This window comes from Lates calcarifer, linkage group LG3 (assembly GCF_001640805.2).
Source record: "Lates calcarifer isolate ASB-BC8 linkage group LG3, TLL_Latcal_v3, whole genome shotgun sequence".
Taxonomy (NCBI): Eukaryota; Metazoa; Chordata; class Actinopteri; family Centropomidae; genus Lates; species Lates calcarifer.
This window is the reverse complement of record NC_066835.1, coordinates 3,124,570-3,152,263: the sequence shown is the minus strand read 5'-3', so window position 1 is coordinate 3,152,263 and position 27,694 is coordinate 3,124,570. Positions and strand designations below refer to the sequence as shown.

The 27,694-nt window shown below is 40.0% G+C and overlaps 1 protein-coding gene across 1 annotated transcript; it reads left to right on the top strand.

The window, feature by feature from the left end:
* The first annotated feature begins 10,887 nt into the window (after nucleotides 1-10,887).
* On the top strand, nucleotides 10,888-27,218 carry oprd1a (opioid receptor, delta 1a). Its single transcript, XM_018701296.2, has 3 exons — nucleotides 10,888-11,471; nucleotides 20,828-21,183; nucleotides 22,624-27,218. The coding sequence occupies exons 1-3, from the start codon at nucleotides 11,218-11,220 to the stop codon at nucleotides 23,151-23,153; spliced, it is 1,140 nt and encodes a 379-aa protein (XP_018556812.1). The 5' UTR covers nucleotides 10,888-11,217; the 3' UTR covers nucleotides 23,154-27,218.
* Nucleotides 27,219-27,694: the final 476 nt, after the last annotated feature.

Here is a 27,694-nt window from a genome sequence, read left to right as displayed (position 1 = left end):
TAAAATGTTCAGTCAGTGCTTATAGGACAAAATTAGATACTTTGCAGGAAGATTTTGTTTTTTTGTTACATAAAGAAACTTTACTGAAGAATTTGGTCAATTTTTTTGCCATGTTAGCAGCATGGTGGACTGAAATTTCTCAACAACTACTGGAAGAACTGCCATTATATTTTGTAGAGACATTCATGGTCCTCAAGTGCTGATTAAAACTGTGTTAAACAAGATTAATTGTTAAACTATGGAGTAATCTTTTTTGTTGCTTTTTGTTTGTTTGTTTGTTTGTTTCATTTTTTAGGACCTCTTACACAAATCTCCTTTGTATAGTGTCATGTCAGTGTATGAGTTGTTAGTAGTTCCAACAAAGAGTGGTAAACTTATCAATATTTCACAAACAAAGGGAAAGATTCAAAATATCAATACAAATTTGTGCAGCAGACCTGTGCAGTTGTAATCTCCTACTCAGTAATGAGAGAAGACAAATTAAAGCTTAGATGTAACTCTAGTTCAATAAGTACGTGTAAATCACAGCACTGCTGTATATCACAAATGACAGCTTACCTTGGGGACAATAATTAAAGCATAATTAAAGCTGATCACATACAGTATATAAGTCTAGTGCTGTGGTGGTGCTACCAGTGGATGAAATCCGACACTGAGCTATAAATCAAAACCTTCACCACAGGTACCTAGGACTGCTGTTTACCCCCTTATAAACCCAGCCTTGCTGTAGTTTTGTTATCCACCAGCACAAGTAACAGCTGGCCTCCACAGGTTAGAAGGTGGTGTTTTTAAATGGACAATAATCTAATGGGAGAATACACATTTCTCCAGCCAGCACCTGTTTGAAACAGCATGTGTGCTGCAACCAGATTTCCTCCAGGGGGGAAAAACACCAAGTAATGATTATTGATGTGAGCACAGTGGACTTTTTTGGTCTCTCAGTCACACCTTGAGCAGTGTCTCTCCCTCTCTGTGCAGATCTGTCTTTTCATCCCTCTCAGTTCTTTCTCTAAAAGAAACAAAGCTAAACGCAGAACCAAACAAATTTAAAGACCATAATTGCTCTTGGGCAAAGGACTTTCAAAGAAAAGCTATTAGGGCTGATAATGTTCTATCTCATAGACCAACCCAACCAAGACACCAGCCTAATTGGCTCTATCACTGATTAGAGAGCAACCTGCTTATCATTGATGCTTATTTAGCCAAATCAATTCCCATTCCCCACACAGCCTTCTCTTTCTGGGTTTTGTATTTCCCTCCATTTCTTTCACCAACAAAGTAATATGATGCCACACATAAATCTAAGCTTTACTGTAATCAAAGCTGTACTGTTGCCTTTAGGTGTATCACTGTTGAAATGCTGTTTTCCTTGTGTATTCAGCACATCAAGCACACCTTGAAGCACTCCTGTTACCAACAATTACATCATTTTCAGGTGCACAAATATTTCAGCATTGCCCGTGACTGATTCTTTTATTCCAGCAGCAAGCCGACATGCTACTATAAAACAGAATGAAATGCAATTCTGCCCTCAAATCAGAAATTTTGTGCACACACAGCCCTCTCTCCACTCAACCACAGAACAGACTGAGTGGCAACAGTTGGCTTTCACGGACTGTTTTGAACCAAAACCTCTCTGGCTTTGAAACAAGGATGAATAGAGCTCTGAAATGGGGAAAAGCATTGTTTTACCAACTTTCCAGTCCCTTGCAGCATCATTTTTTCTCTATCTGGTGACATTCCCTTTGAAAGTTTTCATTGTTAGAAGTGTACAAAGCCAAATAAAATAGTTGATCTGAATACCAGGCGAAATGATATACTAGGGAGATAAGTAAAAGTTAAAGTGTTTCTGTGCAGCAATCCTGGAGCTGTAAATACACAGCATGCCTGTAACTGTTATAGCCTCTCTCTACACTGGCCACACCATTAATCAGACCTCGTTGTATTGCAGTCAACAGGTTGATAGACGGAAAATTTAAACAGAACCCAACATGGACTCTGGAGTTTTAGGTTTAGATTCCATTTTGTCCTCCACAGTGCCTCCCACTTATCTCTTTCATAGGCAATTGCAGGCTCCAGCAGTGGAGTGGCTGCATGAGAAGAGACAGTTGATTGAAAAAGAACAATATTGTTGTTTTTCTCTCTAAATTCACCTCACTTGTATTTGTAACCTGTCCCATCTCATCACCTTTTCTCTACACACACACACACAAGTACCCTCACTGCACAGTGCAGGTGTGAGACAAAGTAAGTGTTTATGTCACAAAAAATAGAGGTTTTCATATCTGTGTTCAGATTTATACCACATTTATATTTATATATTGCTTCATTTCTGTGTTAGATTGTTTCCTGATATGAATATCTGTAAGTTTACCTGCCGACAAAATAAACACAATGTACCTACATAAATCAACAATAAAGAATGATTTGTCTTTGAAGCTGATCTTGTAAAAAGGTAAATGTAGTCTTAGTAAAAGGTGTGTGACTGTTAAGGGCCTGTGTAGAAATTAATGATGGAAATAAAGCAAGATCTCAACAGTAGAGGTTTGTATGATTTTTCTTTATAACCCATCTTTGGGCCTCTTGGTCACAGGCTGTAAATTAACACCATTAACATCTTATATTAATTTGCAGAACTTGCTAAGGCTTTACGGATCGAGTAAGAACAGAGCAACACTAGAATGAATTTGATTAGTGTTCAGCCTCTTTAACTTCTCCTCTAAAACTTCTGTGAGAAATATCTGTCTCTGTAGCTGCTATAAATTCTCCAGACAGTTGCTATCTTTGCCTGTCTGCAGTTTGGTGCTGAGCAGGTAGTGTGCAGAGGGTTTATCAGAGCTTTTTCTACTGAAAATAGAGATTACGAGCAACCTGCTTCAAATGTAAATAGCATTGTGATTCCTTGCTAACATCAAAATCATTTTTGAAATATCTATCTTTTTTTGAGATCCTACCTTTGGCTAATCAGTTTCTGTACTGTCTCACCAAGGAACCAGGCTTTAACATTGGCTCATTTTTGTCCTGCTCAGCTGAATTTATATAGGACCTTGCTGAATGACAGAATTTCTGCCCTAGTTAGGTTTTAGCATAAAGTTTGTTCACATTCTGGCAAATCTGCACCATGGAAGGTCATGCTCCTTCGGCTACCAGCAGCTCCTCTTCACTTGGCTAAAGATCTTAAGTTATTAGGGGCCTTTCCCTCTGATTTCCAAATGACAAGCAGAAGCAGTCCACTTCACCACCATTGAGACTGTAATTTAAATTTAATGACCCCACTGGATCACAATCTGAAAACTAACGACAGGCCTAATTAAATGTTCTTCAGTTTTTCCAGCATCACTTTTGATGCCAAACAATTTTGAGAGCAGATGTGGGCTTGGCACCGCATCATCAATAAAGCAAAAGGCTGACCAAGAGGGCAACACCAGAGCAACGCTTGGACATTAGAACTGGGAACAGCAGGGCAGCCATTGTGTCAGCTGCAGCCCACTGGTAAATGCTGCTAAATGATTTTGCAAAGAGATGGTTATGATTCCCTCTGCCGCTCATAACACCCTCAGTTTTCCCCCAATAACCATTAGCCACTTTAATTAAGTAACAAATGTCATGCCTGACATAGAAATAGCACAGAGGAATGAACATGGTGCCAAAAGAAGGGGTGAGGTGAGGTGCTGAAAAAATTATCTACACCAAGCAACAACAGTAAAAATAGATTTTGACTTAATGAACCCTGGAGAAGCAGAACATGTCCAACGCTGCAGCAGAGGTGAGACAGCAGTTTCTCTCCAGAGGGTTGTCATTTCCTCATCCTCACAGCTTTGCGTCCTTCCAAACTGAAAACTATTTTGCACCCAGTCTGCAAATTTCCCTGAAAGTGCAGACTGAAGTGATCGCTGAGTCGTAATTTTACTTAAACTGTATGGTTGCTCATGTCTCATAGCGCAGTTGCTCAACTGAACAGTCCTGGCGTAAAAGGAGGAGACCAGCAGCATCGACCATATGTTATGGCAGAAACCCAGTCTCAAAACAGATCCAGCGCCACTAAAGTCTTTTTTTTTTCCAAGAGCGTGAAGGGAAACAAGGCCGGAGCTAATGTGTCTCGACATTTCCCTCCTCACCCCTCCATCTGCTCCATCACTGATGAAGAGGTTTCCAGAAAGCCCCCAATTTTCAGTTGAACAGCACGGGAGTTGTCACGAAGCAACACATCACCTGTTTCAACACTGGCATGAGTCCAATGGGCATGATAGAATCCAAGTTCATGTTTAACATCATGTATAACTCCATGTCCTTTACAGGGAGACAGGGAAAATAGAGTCCAAAATAATCTAAGCATTGTATTCCATAATTCCAGTCAAACTCATCATGACAACTGTAAACTGTAAAAGTGAAGGGGGCAAAAATAGGATGTTAAAAAGTGAGGGATACATGTCCCAGTGAAAATGACTGAAGGATACATTCAGAAATGGTTTAACACAGTGAGAGGCTTCAGAAATCTCCCATCTTGTGACTGAGCTGCCTGCTTTGTATTCTCCAAACTTTAAATCAACAAGATGTAAACAGTAAACACACATCAGCAGTTACTGAACAACACCTAAGCTTTATTACAGCAAAACTGAAAAATGGCCAGTAATTGATCTTAAATTCAATGATGACCACCTGGCAGCGTTACAAGACAGCAAACACAAGCACCACAACACACTGAAATTAAGTCTGCTCGCCAATCGTTTTTAATGTGCTCCACTTGAGTAAACGGCCAACTTGAACTCTGAAGCTAAAACTGCAGTGTAGGCAGATTTGTACTTAGGGGGATTCAAGAGGGAAGAGGGCAGTAATAGATTTTTTTTCCTTTGAAAACTTAATAATTTAAAAATATAGTCCAGCAGTGCCGTAGACTGAATTCTAAAGGATCTGATGGGAAACTCTAAAATGGCCACTTTTGAACTGACCTGGTTGGCTATAATGTCAAACATCTTAGGTATTAAATAATGTATGTGGTATAACTTACCCACTTTAATTTCCCTTCCATCATGCTTAACCCTTTAAATACACCGTCCCACCCATGGAAGGCTTTGGCATTGGTATGATTCAGATATCATTTAAAGGGTTTGTTATGGGGTTAATCATGGTTTGAAAGAAATGTTATGAGCTTCTGAGACTCCTCTGGGGAGAAATATCTGAAAATGTGCTTTTAAAGCTTCTAGTGGGTTTTCTGTAGTGGCACGTAAATAGCTTTTGAAGGGAAAAACTGCAATATACTTGCAATCTGACATCTCATTGAATGTAATACTGTTTGTAACCCAATCTAATAACTACGGGTATGAAGTGAAACTTAATTTGAACTTTGAAAAATATCAAACAATAAGCAATTTATGAGTTTCTTTGCTTATCGATAAATTTTCCACTTCTACTTTTCAGCATCTCTGTAAAATAGCTTTAATGGAAGATGAGAGGGGACTCAAATAATATGTCTGGATGCACTTGGTTTAGAAAAATAGTTGGTGCTGGAATTCAGGAACAAAATGATTGTGTTTTCATCTACAGTACTTCATGCACTGCTCTCTCACACTATGTGAAATACTGCATGTGATGCAAGGTCATTTAAACTGTGTTTACAGACCATGACAATGACTTTAATTGGAACTAACTTTCCTATTCTATTCCCTTTTTTTGCCTTTTAACTCTCAGTCCCTGTTCCCACTAAAGCAAACACAGGTCAGTCGTCTTGCTTCTGATTGACTTCATATAGAGTAGGGACCAAACACTCACATTCACGAGGAGGTCATGTGGGCTGAAACTGTCATATCTAACATCTATGAAAAGACAATCTTGGGAAATTGAGTTACATTTGGCATTATTCTGCAACTGTTTACTTAACCTACCAATGTGATGATTAAAATGCTAACCTAATTATAAATATGTATGGTTTTTGTGACATGCCATCCATCTCAGAACCAAAGACTGCTTCAGAGAGAAAGAGAGAGACTTTATCGTTGCCTCTAACACCAAATATTACAAGGGAAAATAAATAGCTCATTGCATAGTGAGAAATTTAGACCTGTTTCTAGGTTCATAACTAATTTATTTCATGATTCATTTGTCACTGCGAGGAAAATTTGCTGTGGAAGGGTGTTGATGAGATTAGAGAGAGCCTGTTGAACTGAATGTGCTGTCAGGTCTGTTCCAGTGGCTGGTTGCTGCGAATGGCTGAGCTGATACCAAATCCACGCACAGCAATTACGCATAGGCGCACAAAAACAGCTCATGAAATCAGACGAAAAAACATAATAAATAAAAAAACAGGCCACCCTGCACATGCCCTGATCAGTCATGTTACAGGCATTATTGACAGCAGGTAAAATAAGTCCAACTGACCAGGGAACAGCTGCATGGTTGAAATTACCAATGAAAAGACATGAGATTTTACTTAGACTTTGTGAATTCCTTTTATCATCCTTTGAGACTGCCAGTGAGAAATGTTATCTGTTATTTAACGGTTTTTTGAGATTGCCCAACATGAAATTTTGGTGCTTCTGAGGGAGTTTGGACCTCTTTTGGAGGAACTAAGAGCCGCCTGTCTCCCCCTTAATTTGAACATTGGATGACATGTTCCCACTTCAAGAGCAAATGTAAAGTTAAAAGACAAAATGTTGCAGGTGGAGCGTATCAATGTTAATTGGAAACAAGGTTCAAAGCCATGTGATATGGGACGGTGTATAAATACAAAAGCAGAAAAATACAAAATGAATCTAAAATATTCCAAACACTATCTGGGGTGGCACAGTGGTGCAGTGGTTAGCACTGTCACCTCACAGCAAGAAGGTTCTGGGTTCAAGCTACCAGGCTGGCTTTTCTGTGCCTGTGTGGGTTCTCTACAGGTTCTCCAGCTTCCTTCCACAGCTCAAACATGCATTAGGTTAACTCATTATTCTGCTCGTAAATGTGAATGTAAGTGTGAATGGTTGTTTGTATGTGTTGGCCCTGCGATCCGTACAGGGTGTACCCCGCCTCTCGCCCAATGCCAGCTGGGATTTGCTCCAGCCCCCCCTGGCATCCCTTAACGGATGGTAAATATAATGGATGGCTGGACGGACAATCTGCCATCTTGCACCGGTGATGTCATCAAACAAACACAGCTGTCATGATGTCACAGCCATTTTTTGTAGCATCATAGCAAAATTAATACTTAAACATACACCAGAAGAATTGAATGGAACCATGAAAAACTACCTAAAATGACAGACACCGTCTCTGACAAAAGTTTTTGGAGGTGGTGTGCCTTATGACTTGCTACCTGGGGAAGATTGAGATGTTTTGGTTTCGTTTCAGCTGTCATGCCGTCCATTTTCTTACAGTCATTTTTAAGGATATTTTGTCTACGTATTTTAAGCCCTTTGCGTATCATTTAACAGAGGTCTCTGCACAACATAAGTCAGTAGAGACTAAATGGCGTGAAATGACGAAAGAAATTGGCACATTATTCATACGCCATTTGGCGATGACAGGCTGTGGGTGGAATGAAGATTTCATAGGAGAGGGTCCACTGACCAGTTTCATTCTTTAAATTTCAGTGGTTTAGTGAATTTTGTGGCAAACCACATAGAAATCTGGTCTTTCCTTGAGTCCCTGTGGAATGAGGAATAATCTTTTTAGAACCATAACCGTTCAGAACCAAACCATTGACTGTATTTTACTCTGGATGGAGGTCTCACTGGCTGCTATTTGGTGTTTGCTTTTGAGGCTGACGCAGCAGCATTTCATTGCATCTTAAAAAACAGGAATCGGATAGTTTCTTCTTTTGCAGCCACTGGTTCACTCAGATAAGATGGCATGTTCTGACACAAGTCCTACCTTAGTATAATCCTAGTGGTGGGAATACTGTCATGCATATCCGATTGTATTTTTTTTATTTTTTGAAGTTGCATGACAGAAAATGTGCCTCAGGTTTGCAAGGCACATACCTCTCAGTCCTCTGCTAAATTCATAAGCTGTGACCAATCTTAAGTTGGACGCTTCACGTATTATCGCTGTAGCTGAGCTGAGCAGACTTGGGAAAGAACAATAACTGAATGCCACAAGGGATTTAAGCTGTCATGGCATACGGGTGTAAATTGAAATGATTAGTTTTTGTGTCAGTGTAGCTGTCTGTTGCTGTTGGCTACAATGTCTGTGTGACAGGATGTGTCTGTTCCTGAGGGGCAACAAAGAAACTATGGTCCTCTGAACTTTAACATGTTTCTCCGTGTTGCAGTGCATTCATTTTCATATTCATTTTATTAAAAAACAAACAAAAACAAAACGTAATTGTACCAGTTTTTCTGACTGCAACTGCTGCTACTGACTTTATCAGCTATAGCTAACTGTTAATCAGCTACATTACCTCCATTTGGTTGAAAGTGCTATGATCCTGGTTTACTCAACTGGAATCCCTTTATAGTGTCTTAAATATGCACTTGAGGACTGTGTTACATACTTGCTTACATACTTGTTGGCATTTTCAAATGGTATGTTTTCACTTTTAGCGTTACCAGAGAAAAGGCTGTTAGGATTAACTCCAACTGATGTATGTGGCAAATTTTCCCCTCTCTAGGTAGCACTGGCTGGGGTTGTTGGACTGTAAACTTCCTTAAATCCAATGAAGAGCAAGACACAGCTGCTAACATCAGACTAAACTCTGATGACATCCACAACCAACTTCCAAACTAGGGCTGTCGCTTTCGTTTCAACATGGTAAAAAAAAAAAAAAATCACAGTTTCAACTGTAATTACATTTTACAGCAGAAAAGACTGTCAACAGACAATCAGCTTAACATATTTCTGCCATATTGATCTATCAAACCAAGCTGATCGATGAGCAGGAGACTAGCGAGCAAGGCCGTGCTGATTGGATAACCATGACAGTGAAGCATCTGACAGGCAGTGTGTGGAAGTGTTTTGGGTTCTTCACTGTAGATGGTAAAATCACTGACAAAGACGAGGCTGTTTGCTGACTTTGGAAAAAGCAGCTGCTTCTAATCACAGTAAACCACGATGAATCTCAGAGTTTACCTGCTTGCTGCAACCCAACTGAACAAGTGACAGCTCTATTAGAAACAAATGTGCTGGTCATGAATTGTTTGTTTGTTTTTTACATAACTAAACAAACTAATGTAACTTTGCGCCCCAGTAGCTAACCTGGTAGAGCGTGTACTACAGCAAGGCTGCGTCCTTACTGCTGGCCAAGTGCTCTAGGAAAGGGTAAATTGAGGTTTAAGTGCCTCGCTTAACACGTCACATGCTTATGGACTGAACAGATTTTCTTCTCCTTCCAATAAACATTTTTACCATCATGCCTGGGGATTTGAGCTATTGACCATTCACTCTACTTTAGTGTGGATGAGAATCCTGATAGTGCCTGTCAACTCCATTATTTGTCCGGGGGTGAAGACCAAACAGTTTAACATGACAAAGTAGAAATGGCCACGTATGGAGAAAGTGAAATGCACAACAACATAATTAATCAGTGCTCCTACGACATTTTTTTCTTAGAGGTAATTAAGCATTGAACAGTATCTCCGGGAAGGGACTGCACTCTGGGAGCTGCACAGAACGTAAAGCAATTGAAAAGTGTACTACAGAGAGCAAAACTCAACACTAATTAAATGCCAAAGAGGCTGGAGAAACAGCTAGTTCAATTACACTCGCGATGGCAGGAGCAGGATCAAGAGAGCAGGAGTAAGTGACATACATTACACTCAGGCACATGCATATTGTTCTGGAAAGGCAGTGAAGGTGACCAGCTCGTGTGCTCACTGTGGCCAAGGCAGATACTGAATGTGAGAATGATCAAAAGGACGTGATAAGTAAGAGAGGGGGCAGACACAGGGTGTGTTAAGGTGAGTGATGGATCTGAAGTGCCTAATGACCCATCTGAATTCCAGCGCAGGTAGTATATCTGCTAAGCATTTCATTTCCCAGGGGGCACATGCAGAGCCATCAGATAAGCGTTGATGACCAAGTGGGAAGCATCCAGGATCGATAAGTCTTTGTCTGCCCAGGAGACCACAACACAATTGCTGTTTGGCTGAACTTCTGGCTCACCTTGATCAATCATACAGGTGGTGATGTGTTCAGGCACTCTAGTAATGATGTACAGTAGCTAATGCACCAGCTGGACCTGAAAGGCTATTTTCATCTGGATGTGGCACTGAAGAGAATGAAATGTGTAGAACTACGAATGCAAAAGCTATATGTGCTGAAGGTCTACAAGTGTATTTCAATTTATCTGTTTTTTATCTGCATTTTCAACTTGTGGATAATAGGCCTGAAGGGAAAACATTTTGGGGAAAAAAGTCAGAGAAAGAATGTTTCTGTTTTGCTAAAGTCACTAAAAACAAAATGTGCCAAATTGCTATAGAAACAGACGGCGAATAAATCATGACATAAAGAATGCGGTTTAAAAAGCCACTGAAGCTTCTGCGCCACAGGAGGGATGGAAACATCAGACAAAACATCAGATCTGACTGGAGTGATGAGGAGACTGTAATCTTCCTCAATGCATAAAGCAGGTCAGATATTCATTATGTTTTCCGGTGTTTGTTTGTTGGCAGCAGGGACGATTATTTTCACAGCCTGTGAGCAGACACATCAACTGAAGTTTTAAATAGGTATTAAGTATTTTTCTGCCCAAATGCTTGTGATTTTGGTCTGACTTGTTACTCTTCCAACTGTGTGACTTCTCTTTATCTCTAGATAAAAAAAATAAAAAAAACACACAGGATAATTAGAGGATTAACTCACTGTGGACGCGGGCACGGCGCACCCATCACCTGGCCAAGACAGGACCAATGCGCAGGTCTGACGTTGACGCACAAGTATAAGAGAGCGCCCGGGCTGTGAGGTGGGGATCTTAGGAGAGTATAAGACGTGTACACACAGCCAGAGCGCACACGCACATACACAGCTGAGCGCGGCTGAGGGGCCACTCTCTCTTCCTCCTCCTCCATCTGGATAGAAAACAGAGCAGCATCCTTAACTCTTTTACGCAGAGACCTCTCTGCTTCTCCTCACTGTTTGGAAACTCTTTCACTCTCTTTGTTCCACTTCTTGCTTCCAGTCGGACCCGGTTTCTCTTTCCTTACTATTAAGTTCCTCCACATTATTGTGTGAGCAAGTTTTTTTTTTTTTCTTCTTCTTCTTCTTCGTGGACAGAGTGGACAGCGCCGCAGCGGCCGCAGCATGGAGCCGTACACGGTCCCTGGAGCACAGCTCTCTCTGTCCGACCTTTACTCCGTCATCCCCTTCAATGTCACCTTCCCGGACGAGGAGAGCGGCTTGAAGGGGGACAGACTGCTGCAGAACTACACCGAGCAGCAGAGTCCGGTGAGGAGCGCCGGGGGTATAATCATAGCCATATCCATCACGGCTCTGTACTCCGTTATTTGCGTGGTGGGACTTCTGGGCAACATCCTCGTCATGTACGGGGTGGTCAGGTAAACACTGTCATTTCATTTTACTACAGTCATTTTGTTGAGTAAGTCCCTTGCTGTTAGAAATGTATTGAGGCTTGACAAGAGAAGCGGAGCCCAAATTTAAGGTGCAATTCCCCCACAATGCACTCATGATGCTGTCATTGTGTCCTACTGAGACCTTATAATACCCCATGACCGACATCTGAAATTCAGTACTGAGTAGGTTTTAGTGATGATCTCACGAATTTAATACACTTTGAGCGCATTTTTACCCAAAACCTTACTCTTAATTTTGGCTTTTTCTATTTTCCCTGCTTCTAATAAAAGTACTGAACACACTCTGAAAACAATTATTTCAGTTGAATAAAGGGAAGGAAAAGAGATTTTCTAAAACCCCTTTCTCAAAAATGGTCTTCTGGAGAAACCTGCGTGAATGAATGAAATGCATACAGATACATATGTTGTCATTATTCCAAATGAATATTTGAAATATTCTAAATAAAACAAAATCATCATTTATCAATTAATCAACCCTCTTTTTCAGGTTTTGTACACGTTAGTCTCTATGTGAGTGTCTGTTGTGTCCCTGTTTGCATTCCTGGCTGCATTTGTGTGCAAAGTCTATGTGCATCCCAAGCAAGAGATCTAAGGTTCCTTGCATAATGCACGAGATTGTTCTTTCATTATTTCTGCATCGAGCAACAACATGGTGCAAGTTTTATGCCAAAGAGGTTTGGAGCGGAGCGGGGTCGAACCTCTTGTCTCAGACGCAGTTTCTCGATTCAGTCTGACTCAGCTGCACCTCAGGCAGGGAGGCCAGCTCAAACAGAGTCTCCATTAGCTCATTTAGATCTGTGGAACATCAGACGTACACTCCTTTTCACTGGCTTTGATGGGATTGTTGGGTGTCTATCTCTCTCTCTCTCTCTCTCTCTCTCTCTCTTGCTGTAAATCACAGTGTATGTTATGTGTTTGCCTCCTTATTGGCCTATAAACAGGAATTAAGTGGAGGATAAACCCACTTTATGGAAAGCATTGATAGTGGTATTAAACTCTTAAAACATGGTCTATAATGACTAAAAGAGTTTTTTCAAGAGTAAACTGATTTTGTCCATTAGTGGATATGTTGGAGGTATAATTGGCTATGCTCAGGTTACAGTTTGCTTTTCCCCTCCAGCTCTAAAAGCAATATAATAAAGCCTACACCCACTTTGCCACTAGGTACACGTACCCTGCCATTTCCCCAGAGGCCTCTCCATCCTAACCTGTGCACTTGTTAGGAAAAAAAACAGCTTATATCTTTTGTAGCAGTTGTTCCCAGATCCCTTGCCTCACTCATCATAGTAATTACCTACTAATCTCAAACATTCTGTGTTTGTGTTCCCCCCAGTATCACCTGAAGCATTAATTACTCCAGCCAAGCCGGGCAAATTAAACAAGCAGGTTGAATTAATTTAAGATCCCCCAGTTTGAGCAGAGGAGGATAAATAGTTAGACGGATGCAAAGTAGCCAAGGGTAGTAGTCGTTTTTCAGCCCAACCAGCAAGCCATTTTCTGCAAGTAGCAATCTTTGGATATTGAACCAAGAAAAATTCATAAATATTTACAACTCTGCCCATTATTTCCATTCAGGAGCTAGACTGAAAATAATGGGCAAAACAGAGCACATAAGACAAAACAGAAAGAGGAAGAGAGGGAGGTAAGAAAGAGACAAAAAGGAGATGGATGAGCGCTCGGAGAAGGCAGTGAATCAAATTGTGTGCAGCGATTGAGCCTGGCATTTGTGTTTGTGAGAATGAGAGGACTCATCACTGATGCCAGACCCCCTCAGAGACCGAGGCAGAGGGAAGCTGAGCACATTAACCATCCTAGTCAGACTGTATTATCTCCCGTGGAACAGCTGTAAACTCTGGAGGGAGTGAGCGAGCTTTGAGGAGACTCCCAAACTTAGACACAGATATAGTGATGTAATAACAACAATGAAAAAGGGGATTAAACACTGACCTGCACAAGGTAATCATTTATCTTCCTGTAGTTAGTTTTTGTAAAAAAATTGAGAAAAAAATCTAAACAAAAATGGCCTAGGTGGATTTACCCTGCACTACCCTCATGGTAGCAATAAATTTTGATATCTGAAGTGAAGAGATATCAACACTTTAATCACTTAAAGTTTTAGTCCTTAAGATTTCAGTGGAGGCTGTTCTAGTGACACTGTGGTTGCAAGTGGTAGTAGGTCTCCATTACAGCCTTGGAACCCATAAACATGGAGGGGCATCCCCATAACAAAATGCCCTGTGTAATCAAACTAACATATCAGTCATTAATTTACATATACAGTCTGAAGAATGGAGAATGGTGCTACATTCTGCTACATGATATAATTTTAAATCTTTAGCAGAAATTATATTAAAATAACATTAGCTATTTATCATTTATTTATATTTTATTTTCAGTTGTTGTTCAGAGGTGTCCGGTGACACCATCTGGCTTCTCAAAGTTAATCTACACCTACCAGCCAATCATATATCAGTAGCCAAGTCCCAGCATGCCCATTCAAAGTGACATGTCTGACAAAACATTAAACTCAAGGTTCGCCTTCTAGCTTTTTTTCTTAGTGCTTTCAGTCACATCTCAGGGTCTTTCTCAGTGGAGGGACCTGTTATCACCGGTTATAAGTGTGAAACTTGGGTCATGTTGTGGCAGCTGAGCAATGAAAAGCAAACTCCATCTGCTGAGCAGGACAGTGAGATGTGGTTAAAAGCTCCTGAAAAAGCTTTTTTTTTTTTTTTTTTTTGAGCCAATTACTGTTTCCAAGGTCACCTTAGCATTCAAAATGACCTGTGCATTGATCACTAGGGGAAGTAAACCAGCTACAGTGTCAGCAGTGTAGCAGAAGAAGAGTACTGGTGTTTATAGTGCAGACAAACAAATGGTGGACTGACAGGATTTGTTGCATCACGTCTGTGTATTACAAATGTCTGAACAAGTCAGCCAACAATGTTTGAGCTCATAATCCAGTGTTATCTTCTGCATCACCTCAAATACATTTCCTGTGAATCCCCTATGGGGGGTACGCACCTCAAATGCTGCATTGGAAAGGTAGCAATCAAATTTAATCGTATCTATTAGAATACATGAATGAGGGGATGGAGAGATGGCAAATGACGTGAAACACAGGTCAGACATGGATGTTGCAGTTGTCAGCATGTCAACCCCCGGATGGTGACAAGGACACCCCAGTCATCACTGTTAAAGCAAAAATGCCAAACATTCCCCAATTTCAGCTCCAAACTTGTTTTCCCTAATCTCAAGTGACAGCAAAGTGATTATCTTTGGAATTGTTCATCAAACAAAACAATTTCAAGATGTCTCCTTGGGTTTTAGGGAATAGCAATGGCCATTTTTCACTATAATAAAGGAAAGAAAGAAAAGAATCACCAGTTACACAATAAAGAGAATAAGTTACAGCTCTAGTTTGATACAAAGAATTATGACAAATGACGCAAACAATGATTATTCATCATCAATTGATTCAACTGTTCTTTAAAGCCGAAGGTTTACAGACAAAACAAGCTTTAATTTGCTTGTTTTGTCTAACAACCAAAATCCCCCAAAATATTCAATTTACAATGAAAAGCATCAAATCACCACATTTTAGAAGCTGGAACAGGAGGATGTTTGGTATTTTGTATAATAAATGACTGAAAAGATTAATCAGATACCAAAATTGATACATTTTCAACTCATTATTTTAGCAGTAACTTTGATTTAAACCAAAATCTCATTTGAAAGCATCCTTCTTTGAAATGTTTCCTTGTTACGTCAGGCAGCTTATAAATAAGGAAGAGGTCATAAATTTTGGATATTTCCCTCCACTTAGATTCTTGGTTAGAGACACTCAAACACGCACAAACCCCATTTATAGCAGAGTCTGCATGGATGCTCACGTCAGTGTGAATTGGACATTGGGCTGCTGTGGTATAGAGAGCCTTCGGTCTGATTGCCGATGGAGAGCCTGACACTGACCCCTCTAGAGATGGTCTACTCTGTTACACAGGATAGGTCAGCAGCTCAAGGCACCACTTATCTCTCAGCAATCCTCTCCCTTGCTCCCCAGTCCTGATGCCACACCTGTTAGATAAGAACTGGCTCAGTGCTCAGGCAATTTATTGTCAAGTGGCCTCCATTTGAAATCAGTTTGGTGTGCAGTTAGTGGAAAGCTGGTTTAGTTTGTGTGAGAGTGGATTCATATATGAGCTGCTGCTTGTGGATTATTACTTCTATTAAGAAAGCAAACCTTGGACAGCATTCCCACCCTGTGCATTGGTATTCTGGTAGGGTAATATATTGGCAAAGACAAAAGATAAAGATAAAGTATGAGTCATAAAAGCTTCTGTAGGGACTGGGAGTGGAAATTTGGCTGAAAATATTGTTGTTTGGTGCCAGTAGGAGCTTGACTGTGTGTGTGTGTGTGAGCAGTTCATCTTGTCTGTTTATTTCCTGGGCTGAGTCAACATAGCCACTGTGTCTTGACTGCTTGTCTTCTATCTCACCCAGCAGCATTTATATCAGTGTATGTGAGCAGTGTGTCTATAGGCCCTGGAGTCGAGCTTGACTTGACAAATTCAAATTCCTTTCTAGCTGAATGTGAATCTATAGAGAGCACTGAAACTGACAAAAGACAGTAAAAGGTTATCAGAAGAGTCAAAAGATATGACTGAATACATTCCTGAACACTTACATATCCAGTCATTTGATAAAATGTAAAAATAATAAAATAAAATAATACTTACTTATGTTTACCCTCTTTGATGCACTCATTTTGTTTTTAAGATTCCCTTTTTGGCACATACTTATCAAAGTTGCTTGCTGACTGACAGAATCTTTGAAAACTATGAATTAGTTTTAGCCAGCTAAAGTCCATGTGAAGCAGTGATACTAATGGCATTCAGAGTTAGTCACACCACGGAAAAATATGCGACTAACCACTCAGCTACATTTGAATAATAGGTTAAAAAAAAAACAGCAAATATATAAAATTAGGTTTCGAAATCATGAAAAAATAAGGAACCCTCTCTGCTCTGAGACACAGGGGGCGTCTGCTGCAGACGCTGAAACCACGCCCACTCGGTGCAGCACAGTGACAGTTAGCATCCTTAGCACCCTGCTAGCATCCTGGTTCGATTCAGCCTTATTCATCCTATTATCAGTGAATTCCCATTGTCTCTGATGAAAATTTTTTAAACTAACCAGAGTGAAACAGTTCCTGCAGAGATGGGTGTTGGTGGTGTTCCTCAGCTCCAGCTCCTGTTAATGCCTTTGAAAATTTAAATAAGGCTGTTCTGTAAACTCTGGCATACTGTACCTTGGCTTACCTATTATTTACTGACATATAGCAATATGTTGACCCATCTGATACCTTCTTTTTGCTGTCTTTTGTCAGTTTCAGTACCCCATAGCTTTGCTATATAGTGCACCAGTACATTGTGCCGAGGTGGCAGCTTTTGATTTTTGATTTTGAATTGCAAGCTGAATGATAAACCAGTACCAATGGATTCTGATCAATGACACTCAACAGGCAGAAATCGTTCACACATTCTTACTCTACAGAGACCAGAGGTCAGGATGGTCAATACTTTCCTCCACCAGTGAAGGCTGTACATCACTGTTTGTTAAGAGATTAAGGCCAGGGAGCCCTTTGTCATTTGCTGGTTTTGGGCTTTTGAGGGCCACTCAAGGAGCGAGGAAGTGATCGTTTTGCTGCATAGTGGGATACACTGTGTCCGGGCCTGTCTTTTCAGCTTGGATTAGGCAGAAGGAATAGCAGTTTCTCACATTTCAGTTATGAAAGTGACTCTGACATAATCCTCTCCCCACGTCAAAAGCTAAGCTAAGCTTTAGGTTATGAATCAAAGACCTCAAACAGAGATTGAGATACAAAACTAAACAGAGCATTTTTGTTCACAGAATTAGACTATAAAAGAGGTCTGATTTTCCTCATAACATGGCTGTGATCCAGAACTCCATCCTGATCTTTTTCCTATCTCTGACTGATGCCATTTTACATACAAGCCTCTCTTTTCTCTAGCAAGGTGTTTTTTTAATGTGTTTTCCAAGGGTACAAAGCATCACATTAATATTATGCCTGCTACAGCCCTTATGTAACTATCAAAAGCTCACTGCTGTCATTTACTGTATGTGGAACCAACTACAGGCATCGGATTAGGATGATCAAACATTGAAGGGAATGTTCACAACCAGCCATCTGCTGATGACTTCGCTGTTTCACTGAAAAATGAAAAAAATAAATAAAAATAAAAACAAGGCTGAATTTCACAGAGATGAGGCGTCATGGAGCTATGTTGCAACTCCCCACTGACAGGACATTAGACCTACAAGCCTCCCCAGGGAGGCATGGGAAAACTGAAGGCAGAGGCATAACTCGCAAACATGAAACACACTGATATCATTCAGTGTGCTTTACACTTCCTGAGGATATCATTTATCTGATGGCCATAGGTACATTGTAAACATATTTTCATTTATTTTATTAAAATTTGGTGATCACATTCATTCACAAATAGGTCTGTACCTATAAGATTAAAAAAGAATGACTCTCCCTCAGCTGAGCAGAAGAGACACACACAGTACTGAGTATGTCAGAGACTAATGCTGGAGCTGACAGTGAATAATGGAATAACTGATGGGACTCTTTGACAGCAGATATTCTAATTACATTTTCTGATTCAGCGAAGCCTTCGCATCAAACTGATTTATTATATCAAACAAAATTTTTATCAGCCCACATGGTTTAGTCACTAATATATTATCAATGCACCAACTCTGGAAAGTGTCATCTGATTAGATTAACAATTCAAGTCTTGGGGATCTTAGATACTGACCTTATGTATAAACTAAACAGTTTCCGAACAGGAAAACAGAATGGAGGACTCAGTCGTATAAGCAGAGAGAGTCCTGAAAATCCACAATGTGTCTAAGCCTCACAAGGTCACACCATCAATCTATTGAAGTGAATGAGGCACTCAAACTGTTATGAATTGAATTTGGTGTGAAGGTTTTCCATAAAATGGTCATTTTGCAGCACCTCACAAAGTGTGTTTCCATCCACTTGTTTTTATGTGCATTTTCAAAATATCACAAGAGTTTTCAGGAGTGGCTGACATGGAAAGTTGGTGTAACAAAGTGCAATGGAAACTTATTTAGCCCACACCTACATGGAGCATGTGACTTAAATGTCACTGAAGAGACAGAAAAACAGAAACCATCGCCACTGAAACAATCAGATCAATGAAGAAATGAGAGGACTGTAATCTTCCTCAGATGAATACATGAAACAGAGCTGCCATATTTCCATCATGTAGTCATTGTTTAAGGTTTGACTGGTGTTTTAATTATACCACCTAATTGCTTCCTCTTCCTATTCAATGATTTAATAGCATCAGAACTGGAGAATTAGCACCACCAGCTGTTTATGCCCACAACTCCCATTCAGATAAACAGTGGTGCATGAAAATGCTGTATAATATAATTAGCATTTTCTTTTGCCGCATCTTCTGGAATTCAGAAAAAAAGCTAGCTAACAGGACACTGGCAGGAGACCGTGACAGCAGGGTTAAGCACAAATTACCGAAGAAAGCTGAGTCATTATCGAAGAGTGCTAATAGGGATATAAGGAACAGGTGTAGATTCTATCTGAAAACTGTCAGGGCGCAAAACAGAACATGGGTGACTTAATGGATACTTGGTTGAGTCCTGAACGGAATTCAACCATGAAGGTATGGTGGAGAAAATTACATTTCTGGCATATCCACAACTCCACTGCCCAAAGCCAAAAATGTGCTCATTACTGTGTCTTTGCCTGCCCTGAACAGCCCCTGCTCCTGAAATGAAGTCCAAATCCTGTGGTTTGAATTTTCACAAGATAAAAGAGAAATGGGCTTTTATCACTGCACAGGATGAACAGTGAAGGTGTGACGTGGTAAAACAAACTGGTTGGTCATCAGAGATGCATGTAAATGGATTTACCCATCTATGCTCAGTGTCAATAGAACATGCCTCTTCCTATTGATCATTCCTTGATGTAGTCATTTGTTGGATAATTTACTTTTACAACTGTCCCAGTTGGAGCAGATAGTTGGAGTTTAAGACATGGTGCTTATTTAACAGAAACCACACAAACCAGGTTTCCTTTATTGCGTACACATACTAAATCTTTAATCAGTTTAATGATTACTTGTGACTCAGTGGAGCCTGTGTTGTGCATGTGTGTTGGGTTTAGTTCCAACTGAAACCCTTTGCTGCAAAAATGCAACCCCCCCCACACACACACCTACACACACACACACACACACACATACACACATTACCTTCACAACCTATAACTTATTGCCTATACAGCCCCTGTGAAAAATGACTAGGAGAAAAATCAATACAAATATCCATTTAGACATTGGGGTGGGGTGTATTCTGATGGAACAAAACGATAAAGATTGACCCGCTAATATGAACTTGTTATTTTTTCTATTTTTCCCATTAAAATGTCAGATACATGTTGTCATTGTGCAATCTATTATCCATATTATACAGCAAATTCTTTCAGCATTATATATTCAATATATTCATTGTAATATGTATTATCTTAATGAAATTTTGTACCTCCTGGTCCCTATTGCTTTCCATTTATTCCTATGGGCGGTCTGCAGTGCATGTGAGTTGGATTGTATTTGGTTGTAATGATTTATCTCCTAGAAAACTAAGACGAGATTTACGTGTGCATACAGTATGAATATAGCTTGCAAGGTTTCTCATGAGAGATGCCTGTATGAAAATAAGCCTGTATAGCCCAGAGGAGAATTTTTGACCCCAATAAGCTGAAAATGTACTACATAAAATGAGCTGAATACCATAATTTTTTTCTGCCAATATGTCAGAGAAAAATATCTTCATCTCACACCCACAAAGAAAAAATGCATAGTCCCAGGCTAAAAGCAGAATCCAGCACATACAATATATATGAACCTCAATTCAATGGCAGTAGTTTTTTTTTTTTTCACAGCTCTCTGGTGCTTTCCTACCGCTTGATCAGAGGCCAAGAAGGCAATTGTAACCATTATCTCAAATCACTCATTTAAAAAAATATATCTAAGCTGTAAGGAATTAGCATTAATTGTTCACATCTCTTCACTGCACATCTATAGTATGAGGAAATTAACTTTTCATCTAAGCCATAAAACACTGCACAGTGAGTATCACTTTCTAATCCCCATATCCCATATCAGAGACTTCCATGCCCAGCTGCTCTCATTACTGCTGCTGCTTATTGCAAACCCTTTTCTCTGCTCTGTGATCGCAACCAGATACACCAAGATGAAGACGGCCACAAACATCTACATCTTCAACTTGGCTCTTGCCGATGCCTTGGCAACCAGCACTCTCCCTTTCCAGAGTGCCAAATACCTCATGAACACCTGGCCATTTGGGGAAGTCCTGTGCAAGCTTATTATTGCCATTGATTACTACAACATGTTCACAAGCATCTTCACCCTCACCATGATGAGCGTGGACCGCTACATTGCCGTGTGCCACCCGGTCAGAGCACTGGAGTTTCGGACGCCAGTCAAAGCTAAGCTGATCAACGTGCTCATCTGGGTGCTCTCCTCAGCGATTGGGGTGCCAATTATGATCATGGCTGTGACCAAAGTGGCAGATAATGGTGAGACTTTTCTTCCATTGTTTTGTTCATTTGGTGGTCATTTTTATTAAACAACTTAACATTTGGTACAACAGTTAAACGATCTTCCATACAAGGGTATGAGTTGAATCTGAATGGCTCACCCAAAGTGCTGGAGAACAAACATAATTAACACTGGAAAAGATCCTTAAGACGTTTATAAGAGCTTCCATGACACATAAAAGAAAAGCAAAAGTAATGGTTATTATGAATCCAGTTCTATCCATGACCGTCAAATGATCCACTGTGGATCCATGGGTTCATTGCAGACAAATCACACGATTTACATCTAGTGCCAGTGCTGGAAGCAGCGTGCCCTTTATGTAGCAAAGTGTGAAGTAACTACCAGTTCACACATATGAGCACTAGAGATCTGACAGGCTGTGATTTATAGTGAATGGAACCTCCAAATAACATCCAGGAACTCCTTACTATGCACGACCTGGAGAAGTTATGGTGCCAGAAATGTGGGAGGGACAACTTAGAGACAATCCATTCTTGTTTTGTTCCTGACAAGAAACAGGAGCATATTTCCTTTCTACTTCAACCTCACCATGTAAATGTACTTGAAAGGGATTACGACTTGATGAGGAAACCACTTTGTTGTGTACCAGTGTAGTTGCAGCAGGAGAAATAACTGTTCACTAGGAGCTGAGTATGCAAATCATGTGCTTAACAGTTACCATAACTGCAAGTTTGTTACTTTGAGATTGTCTATGTGAACAGGGGATAAGGATGAGTCAATTTGGTGGATGGACGTGTAGTACAGTCAACTGTCATCTCTAAATCAGAGTTTGCGCCCCACAGACTCGGAACAAGTGTTCATTTTCTTTTTAGACGTAAGCATGATCTCTTCCTAACCTTAACCAGTGGCTTAATTGTCCTCAAAGGGGTCAGGAGACGCCAATAAAAGTGCTTGTCAAAAAGGTCAGGCAGCTTAGGAAACCCCCTGCTCCCAAACCTTATTGACAATGGAGTTTGGGGACTTGATTAAGTTTCAGAAACCGACAACATGGCATTCACACCATCCCTACACAGCGATTGCTTGGGTGTGCCAAGATTGGAAAGTTAGTGGTGTTTGAATTAATCCCTTAAGCCCTTTTTTCATTCTTACACAACTATTTGCTCACTCTCACTCTTTGTTTGAACAGTTGAGTGCCATACTATGATGGATTCCAGGAGAGACTGAAAAGACATATTGTACAAACTAATTACTTTCTATAATTGCACAGCCTTAACCATGTACAATAGCCATAGTTTTGTTACATTAAGCGTACCATTTTGTAGAAATAAGTTATTTTGAAAATGCTGGCCTTGGAAATTGAAAAATATCAAGCCTATAAACCTGTATCTAAACCTTTCTTGGTACCAAAGCCCTATATTAGCTAATTCTGTCTAACACTACTTACCCTCTTTTTCCAGGTAAAACCATGTGTATGCTGAAGTTTCCTGACCCTGACTGGTACTGGGACACAGTGACGAAGATCTGTGTCTTCATCTTTGCTTTTGTGGTCCCTGTAATGGTCATCACCATATGCTATGGCCTGATGATCCTTCGTCTTAGGAGCGTTCGTCTGCTCTCAGGCTCCAAGGAGAAAGACCGCAACATGCGCCGCATCACCCGCATGGTACTGGTGGTGGTGGCTGCCTTCATCATCTGCTGGACCCCCATTCACATCTTCATCATTGTGAAGACCATGGTGGAGATTGATACCAGAAACCCCTTTGTGATAGCCAGCTGGCACCTGTGCATTGCCTTGGGCTACACCAACAGCAGCCTCAACCCTGTCCTCTATGCATTTTTGGATGAAAATTTTAAGCGATGCTTCAGAGATTTCTGCCTCCCCTGTCGGACCAACGTGGAGCAGAATAGTCTGACCAGAGGCCGCAACACCACCAGGGAGCCTGTGTCCGTCTGCGCTCCATCAGAAGCAGGGAAGAAGCCGGCATGACTAGGCATGGACTGGGTCCCCCACAGCTCTCGCTCGAGGAGGATCCAACAAGATCTGCAATCAGAGGTCACTCAGATCTCCACAACAGAGTTTTAAGGTATCTTTAAAAGAAAAGCTAGTCTAAATCTACAGTTATGCCACTTATTCTCTCCAGTTTGGCTGACATACTGGAAATTCAAAGGAATAGAAAATAAGTTTCACTCTGATCTTACTTCTTCTATTAAAGTTCTGATAACAAAGTGGAGTCTTTTTTCACATTGGAAATGTGATGCCTTACAAAGGCAATGACAATAGATGAAAGTGGCAGCCCAAAGAGTAAATTGATAAAACAAGGTTTACAAAACAGAAAATCCCCAGTTCGTGATTTGTCTGCCTAAAGGGTCAGAGTGCAAGAGTATAGGACTTTTTGATGATGCAAAAAGGACAAAGAAAACACCTGCAGGTTTCTGTCTTGTCAAGCAAAGAATGCTTCGTTCAGACACAGCCCATCAGAGAGCATTGTAATGAAACAGACGGTCTCTGTCAGGATGAATAACATGCAACGTCAAGTATGAAACAATGGCCTTTTCAAGTCAAACTTTTCTTTAAAAGAACACTTGCCCATACATTCAAGAAACAAATGAAATTTTGGTGATGGAGTATTTTTAAGGAGAAAATGCAGCATGCAGCTTGAAAACAATTTCATCTGTATGTTTAAAATCAGCACAAAGCAGATGAGCCTTACAGAGCAGAATCATACCATTGATACCCACCGACAGCTGGATGATGGATGATAGCATAGTTTGTTGCACAACAAGGTCACCCACTCTCTACATGGAGAGGTGGGGAAATCTTGTTTGGTATTCTGTGTGATTCAGCCAACTTTTTAAATTATTTATTTATTTATTCTTTACAGCAAAAAGACTCTTGCCTTTTGGTTTTTCTCTTCAGACTGATGTAAAGGTCTGCCACCAATAACTGTGTTAGAGAGACATCTGGGGCTGTGTGTTCCATGGATGACAGAAAAGGCATGAAATCATAATCAAGCCTACTTTATCGGGTTTTGTGCTCAGATGGAAACATCCACAATAGCATCAAACTACTGATGCTTGGATTTCTATGGACTTCTTTTCTGTTCACCTACTTGACTTTCATATAGGAGGTGTCAAGCTCACAGAGAGCCTCAGAGCAGAATCACTGCAGAATGATAAACCTGCCACTGAGGAGCCCTGTTGGCAGCCGCAACACTTCACTCACCTCATTGGTATTGTTTAAAACAAATATAAAGTCAAAGAACATGCCTCAGCGTGGACTGAGAGCAGCTCCGTCACAGTGTAGATAAAGATGCCTGTCCTGAAGTCAACAAACAAACTGCTTCAAGGAGATTATTGATCTGAATTTTAAGTGGGTAAAAAGTCTGTCATCTGTCACGTTGAATATCTGTAGCACATTTAAGACATACTGAGTGGTATTAGCAAGAGCGGTAAATTATTCTGGGTAATTTATTTACTCCAACAGATCTTGACACCAATCAAATTGAATACATCAATCAGTGGGTGCTGAGAAGTTAATGACCATTTCAACTTTGCATACCAGATGAGGTATGTGAGCAGAAATAATGCAGAGTTGAACTGACTTGTTCCAATGCGGAACTGTTTCAAGGTTAAATATGCGTCGACATGTAAACATGTCAAAATTTATCACAGTTCTGATTAATGTCTGAATGTAACATTGACATTCTAAGAAAGGTGGAACAGATAAACACATCCACGTGGAATATAAATCTAAGAAGAACAATAAAATGGGAAAAGTTAATGAATGTGAATTTGTAGATAATGTACGGCTTTTTATTTATTACATTTGGCTTCAGCCACAGTTACAATGACTATAAGGTGTACCTGTAATTTTGTGTGCTTTCTCTACACTGTTGATTTCAGTATTTCACCACAGTGCTTTTGGCTTATGTGGCTCAGATGAGACAGAAAGAAAAGGGAAAAAGAAATAAGGTGAGGAAAGACAACAGTAAAATGCTTGGAAATGGATTTCTGCTCTGTTTACAGATTCAGCAATTTGCTTGTGGGCTGACTGAGACCCACAGAGACAGGGACAGAGACAATAAATATTGACTTCTCTGTGTGCAGTAGGAAATTGAAATTTTTTGCAGTGTGACACACGCCTGAATATTTTCTTACAATGACAGTGGTGATTTAAAGTGTGCTGTACTGTACATACCCGCTCTCTACTTAGCTTTGACCAAGTGCTGTATCTGTCAGGTGTGCAGAATATCTCTCATTATTTTTGCACAATCAAATTATATAAGGGCAGAATGTATAGAATTAGTTTTTCAGAAAAAAAAAATCATAGGTTATTATAATTTGGGAAATCATCAAAAGGTAATTTCTTCAAATAAACTGATGGATTAAAAATAAGTAATAAACCATGTGCATTCATTTGATCAAAGTGTGTGGGTTGGTGTGTATGGATTTTTGTTTAATTATCACATGGGGGCGACTAATTAAAAATGTAATTTTCATCACACTGTAAAAGCAGAATTTGCTTTATTGTTGATACCTTTGTTGATTATTGAAAGTACTCACTGTTGATATGTTGTCATTCTTTAAGAAATTGTTTCAGTTGTTGGATACAATTAGTTTCATAAAACATGTTGTCGTTGCTGGAAATTTCTCTTCGTGGTTGAACTCAAAAGAAGCAATCAGTAATATTTTCCCAGGCTGCCAAACAAAGTGACAATAACAAAGCAGTAAGGGTACTCAAGTGTCTCTCATCAGTGATGGATATCTAATACTGGTTTAATGACTGCAGATATTTCAAGCAGTCTGTTCCACACATTCCAAGGAAGTTCAATAATAATAAACAATAATAATAAACCCCACCTCCTGGAGCCTTCATGCCCTCTGACCTTCGCTATCATGAAATACGGAGCAAACAGCAACCAAATAAGCTGTAATGTGAGCTGTAAGTGTTTCCCAAAGTATTCCCCTCAAAACACATATTCCCAGGCAGCTCTACATCACGGTTTCACACACTGGAACAAAATGACAAAATAAATGACATTCATGAAGCAGGCAGCACTCAATCAAAAACAGTTACTCAAATTCTCTTTGTAATTAACTGCAATAGTTACACTCTACAGCAAAGTCACCTCAGTCACAAAAATCTTCACCTGAGCTGTTTTCTATGCAGGTCTTAAAGGTCCTTTAACTAGCAACACAATATCTAAAAGAAAATATTTCACAAGTGAAGAAACCTGGAGGTATCTGATCACTAACCTTATTTTTTATATTTATAATTAAAAAGCATTAATTGCTACATCTACCACTCTATAAAGGGCACACTACTTTATGCAGTGGCACTGAGCGTTATTGTACATAAACTGTTCTGTAAATTGATGTTCAAAGGGATGTGGTGCTGAGATGTAAAGGCTTTGTTTTTGATTAAAAAAAAAGGTACCTTTTTCTCACATTCTTTGCCGTGATTCTCCATAGTACCAAACCATTTTAAGGCAGTGGTCATCTTCCATTGATTAATTGTATCTTATTCAGTGAATTTGGTTATTTAGTTACACTGTGTAAAACAGTGTAATAATAAGGTGTGTGGCAGAGATAGGAGGAAAGGAAAGAGCTGAGGCTGGTGTTCAGAATTCCTACTGATTACAATCAATGTTACTCAAGAGTTTATATTACTGATTGCTCCTTTAATCTGTCTCCTTTGTTCAGCTCTCATATGCTTGTTTTTGTAGCTTTGTAATTTACCTTGCATAAATATGGTCTTTTTGTCATTTGTTTCTATTTGATATACAGTTGCTTTACACTTTCATCTGAATACTAAAAAGCCTATGTGAATATAAATAACTACATTTGTGTAAGATGCTAATTTGTTGTATAACTACTGACTGCAGTACAGTGTGTAGGGCAAATGCGCTGTTAATACTTGACACTATACTCGTACTTTTGCAGTGTTAACACATTACTTCTTAGCTTCTTCTTGTGCGTCTGTTGTAGAAAACATTTCTGATGCAGATTGTTGGCAAAAATCAATAAAATAAATAAAGCTGAGAGAAAATTGCATGAGCTCTTTTGCTGAAAAGCCTGTGTTTTGGTTTCCTGGAAACAAGAATAAATGGAGTAGCATAATATTTTCTTGAAAATTATGGGGCTCATAATGGTATAATCCATCTTGCATGACCATGATTCAATTTTAAAGTGGAGAGTGCTTCAGAATAGTCCGTCATGACATTGGATTGCAAAGTGCATTTCCACTGGTGCTCAGATAAACACACAAGAGATGGCCCAAGGCTGCTCTGTGTCCCCGAGTGTGCTATCCACCACTATCAGAAAATTAAACATCCAACTCTGCATCTCCTCTGCAAATTCAGAGCCAGCATCTTGCAGTTGCCATGGAGACCAGCAGCACCACAGCCATAGAGTTCTCCGGAGAAAGAGCTTAAGAGTTTCGATTTAATTATGGAGGTTTCCTTCACAAGCAGCCACTTATCAATTATCCTGATTGCCCTATCCACAACAGCAGAGAAGCCTCCCTGC

Excerpts from the sequence above, each read along its gene's own strand:
- oprd1a (XM_018701296.2), top strand. The coding sequence starts at position 11,218 with ATGGAGCCGTACACGGTCCCTGGAGCACAGCTCTCTCTGTCCGACCTT. Across the intron at positions 11,472-20,827 it reads GTCATGTACGGGGTGGTCAG|ATACACCAAGATGAAGACGG; the intron begins GTAAACACTGTC and ends GATCGCAACCAG. Across the intron at positions 21,184-22,623 it reads GACCAAAGTGGCAGATAATG|GTAAAACCATGTGTATGCTG; the intron begins GTGAGACTTTTC and ends CTCTTTTTCCAG.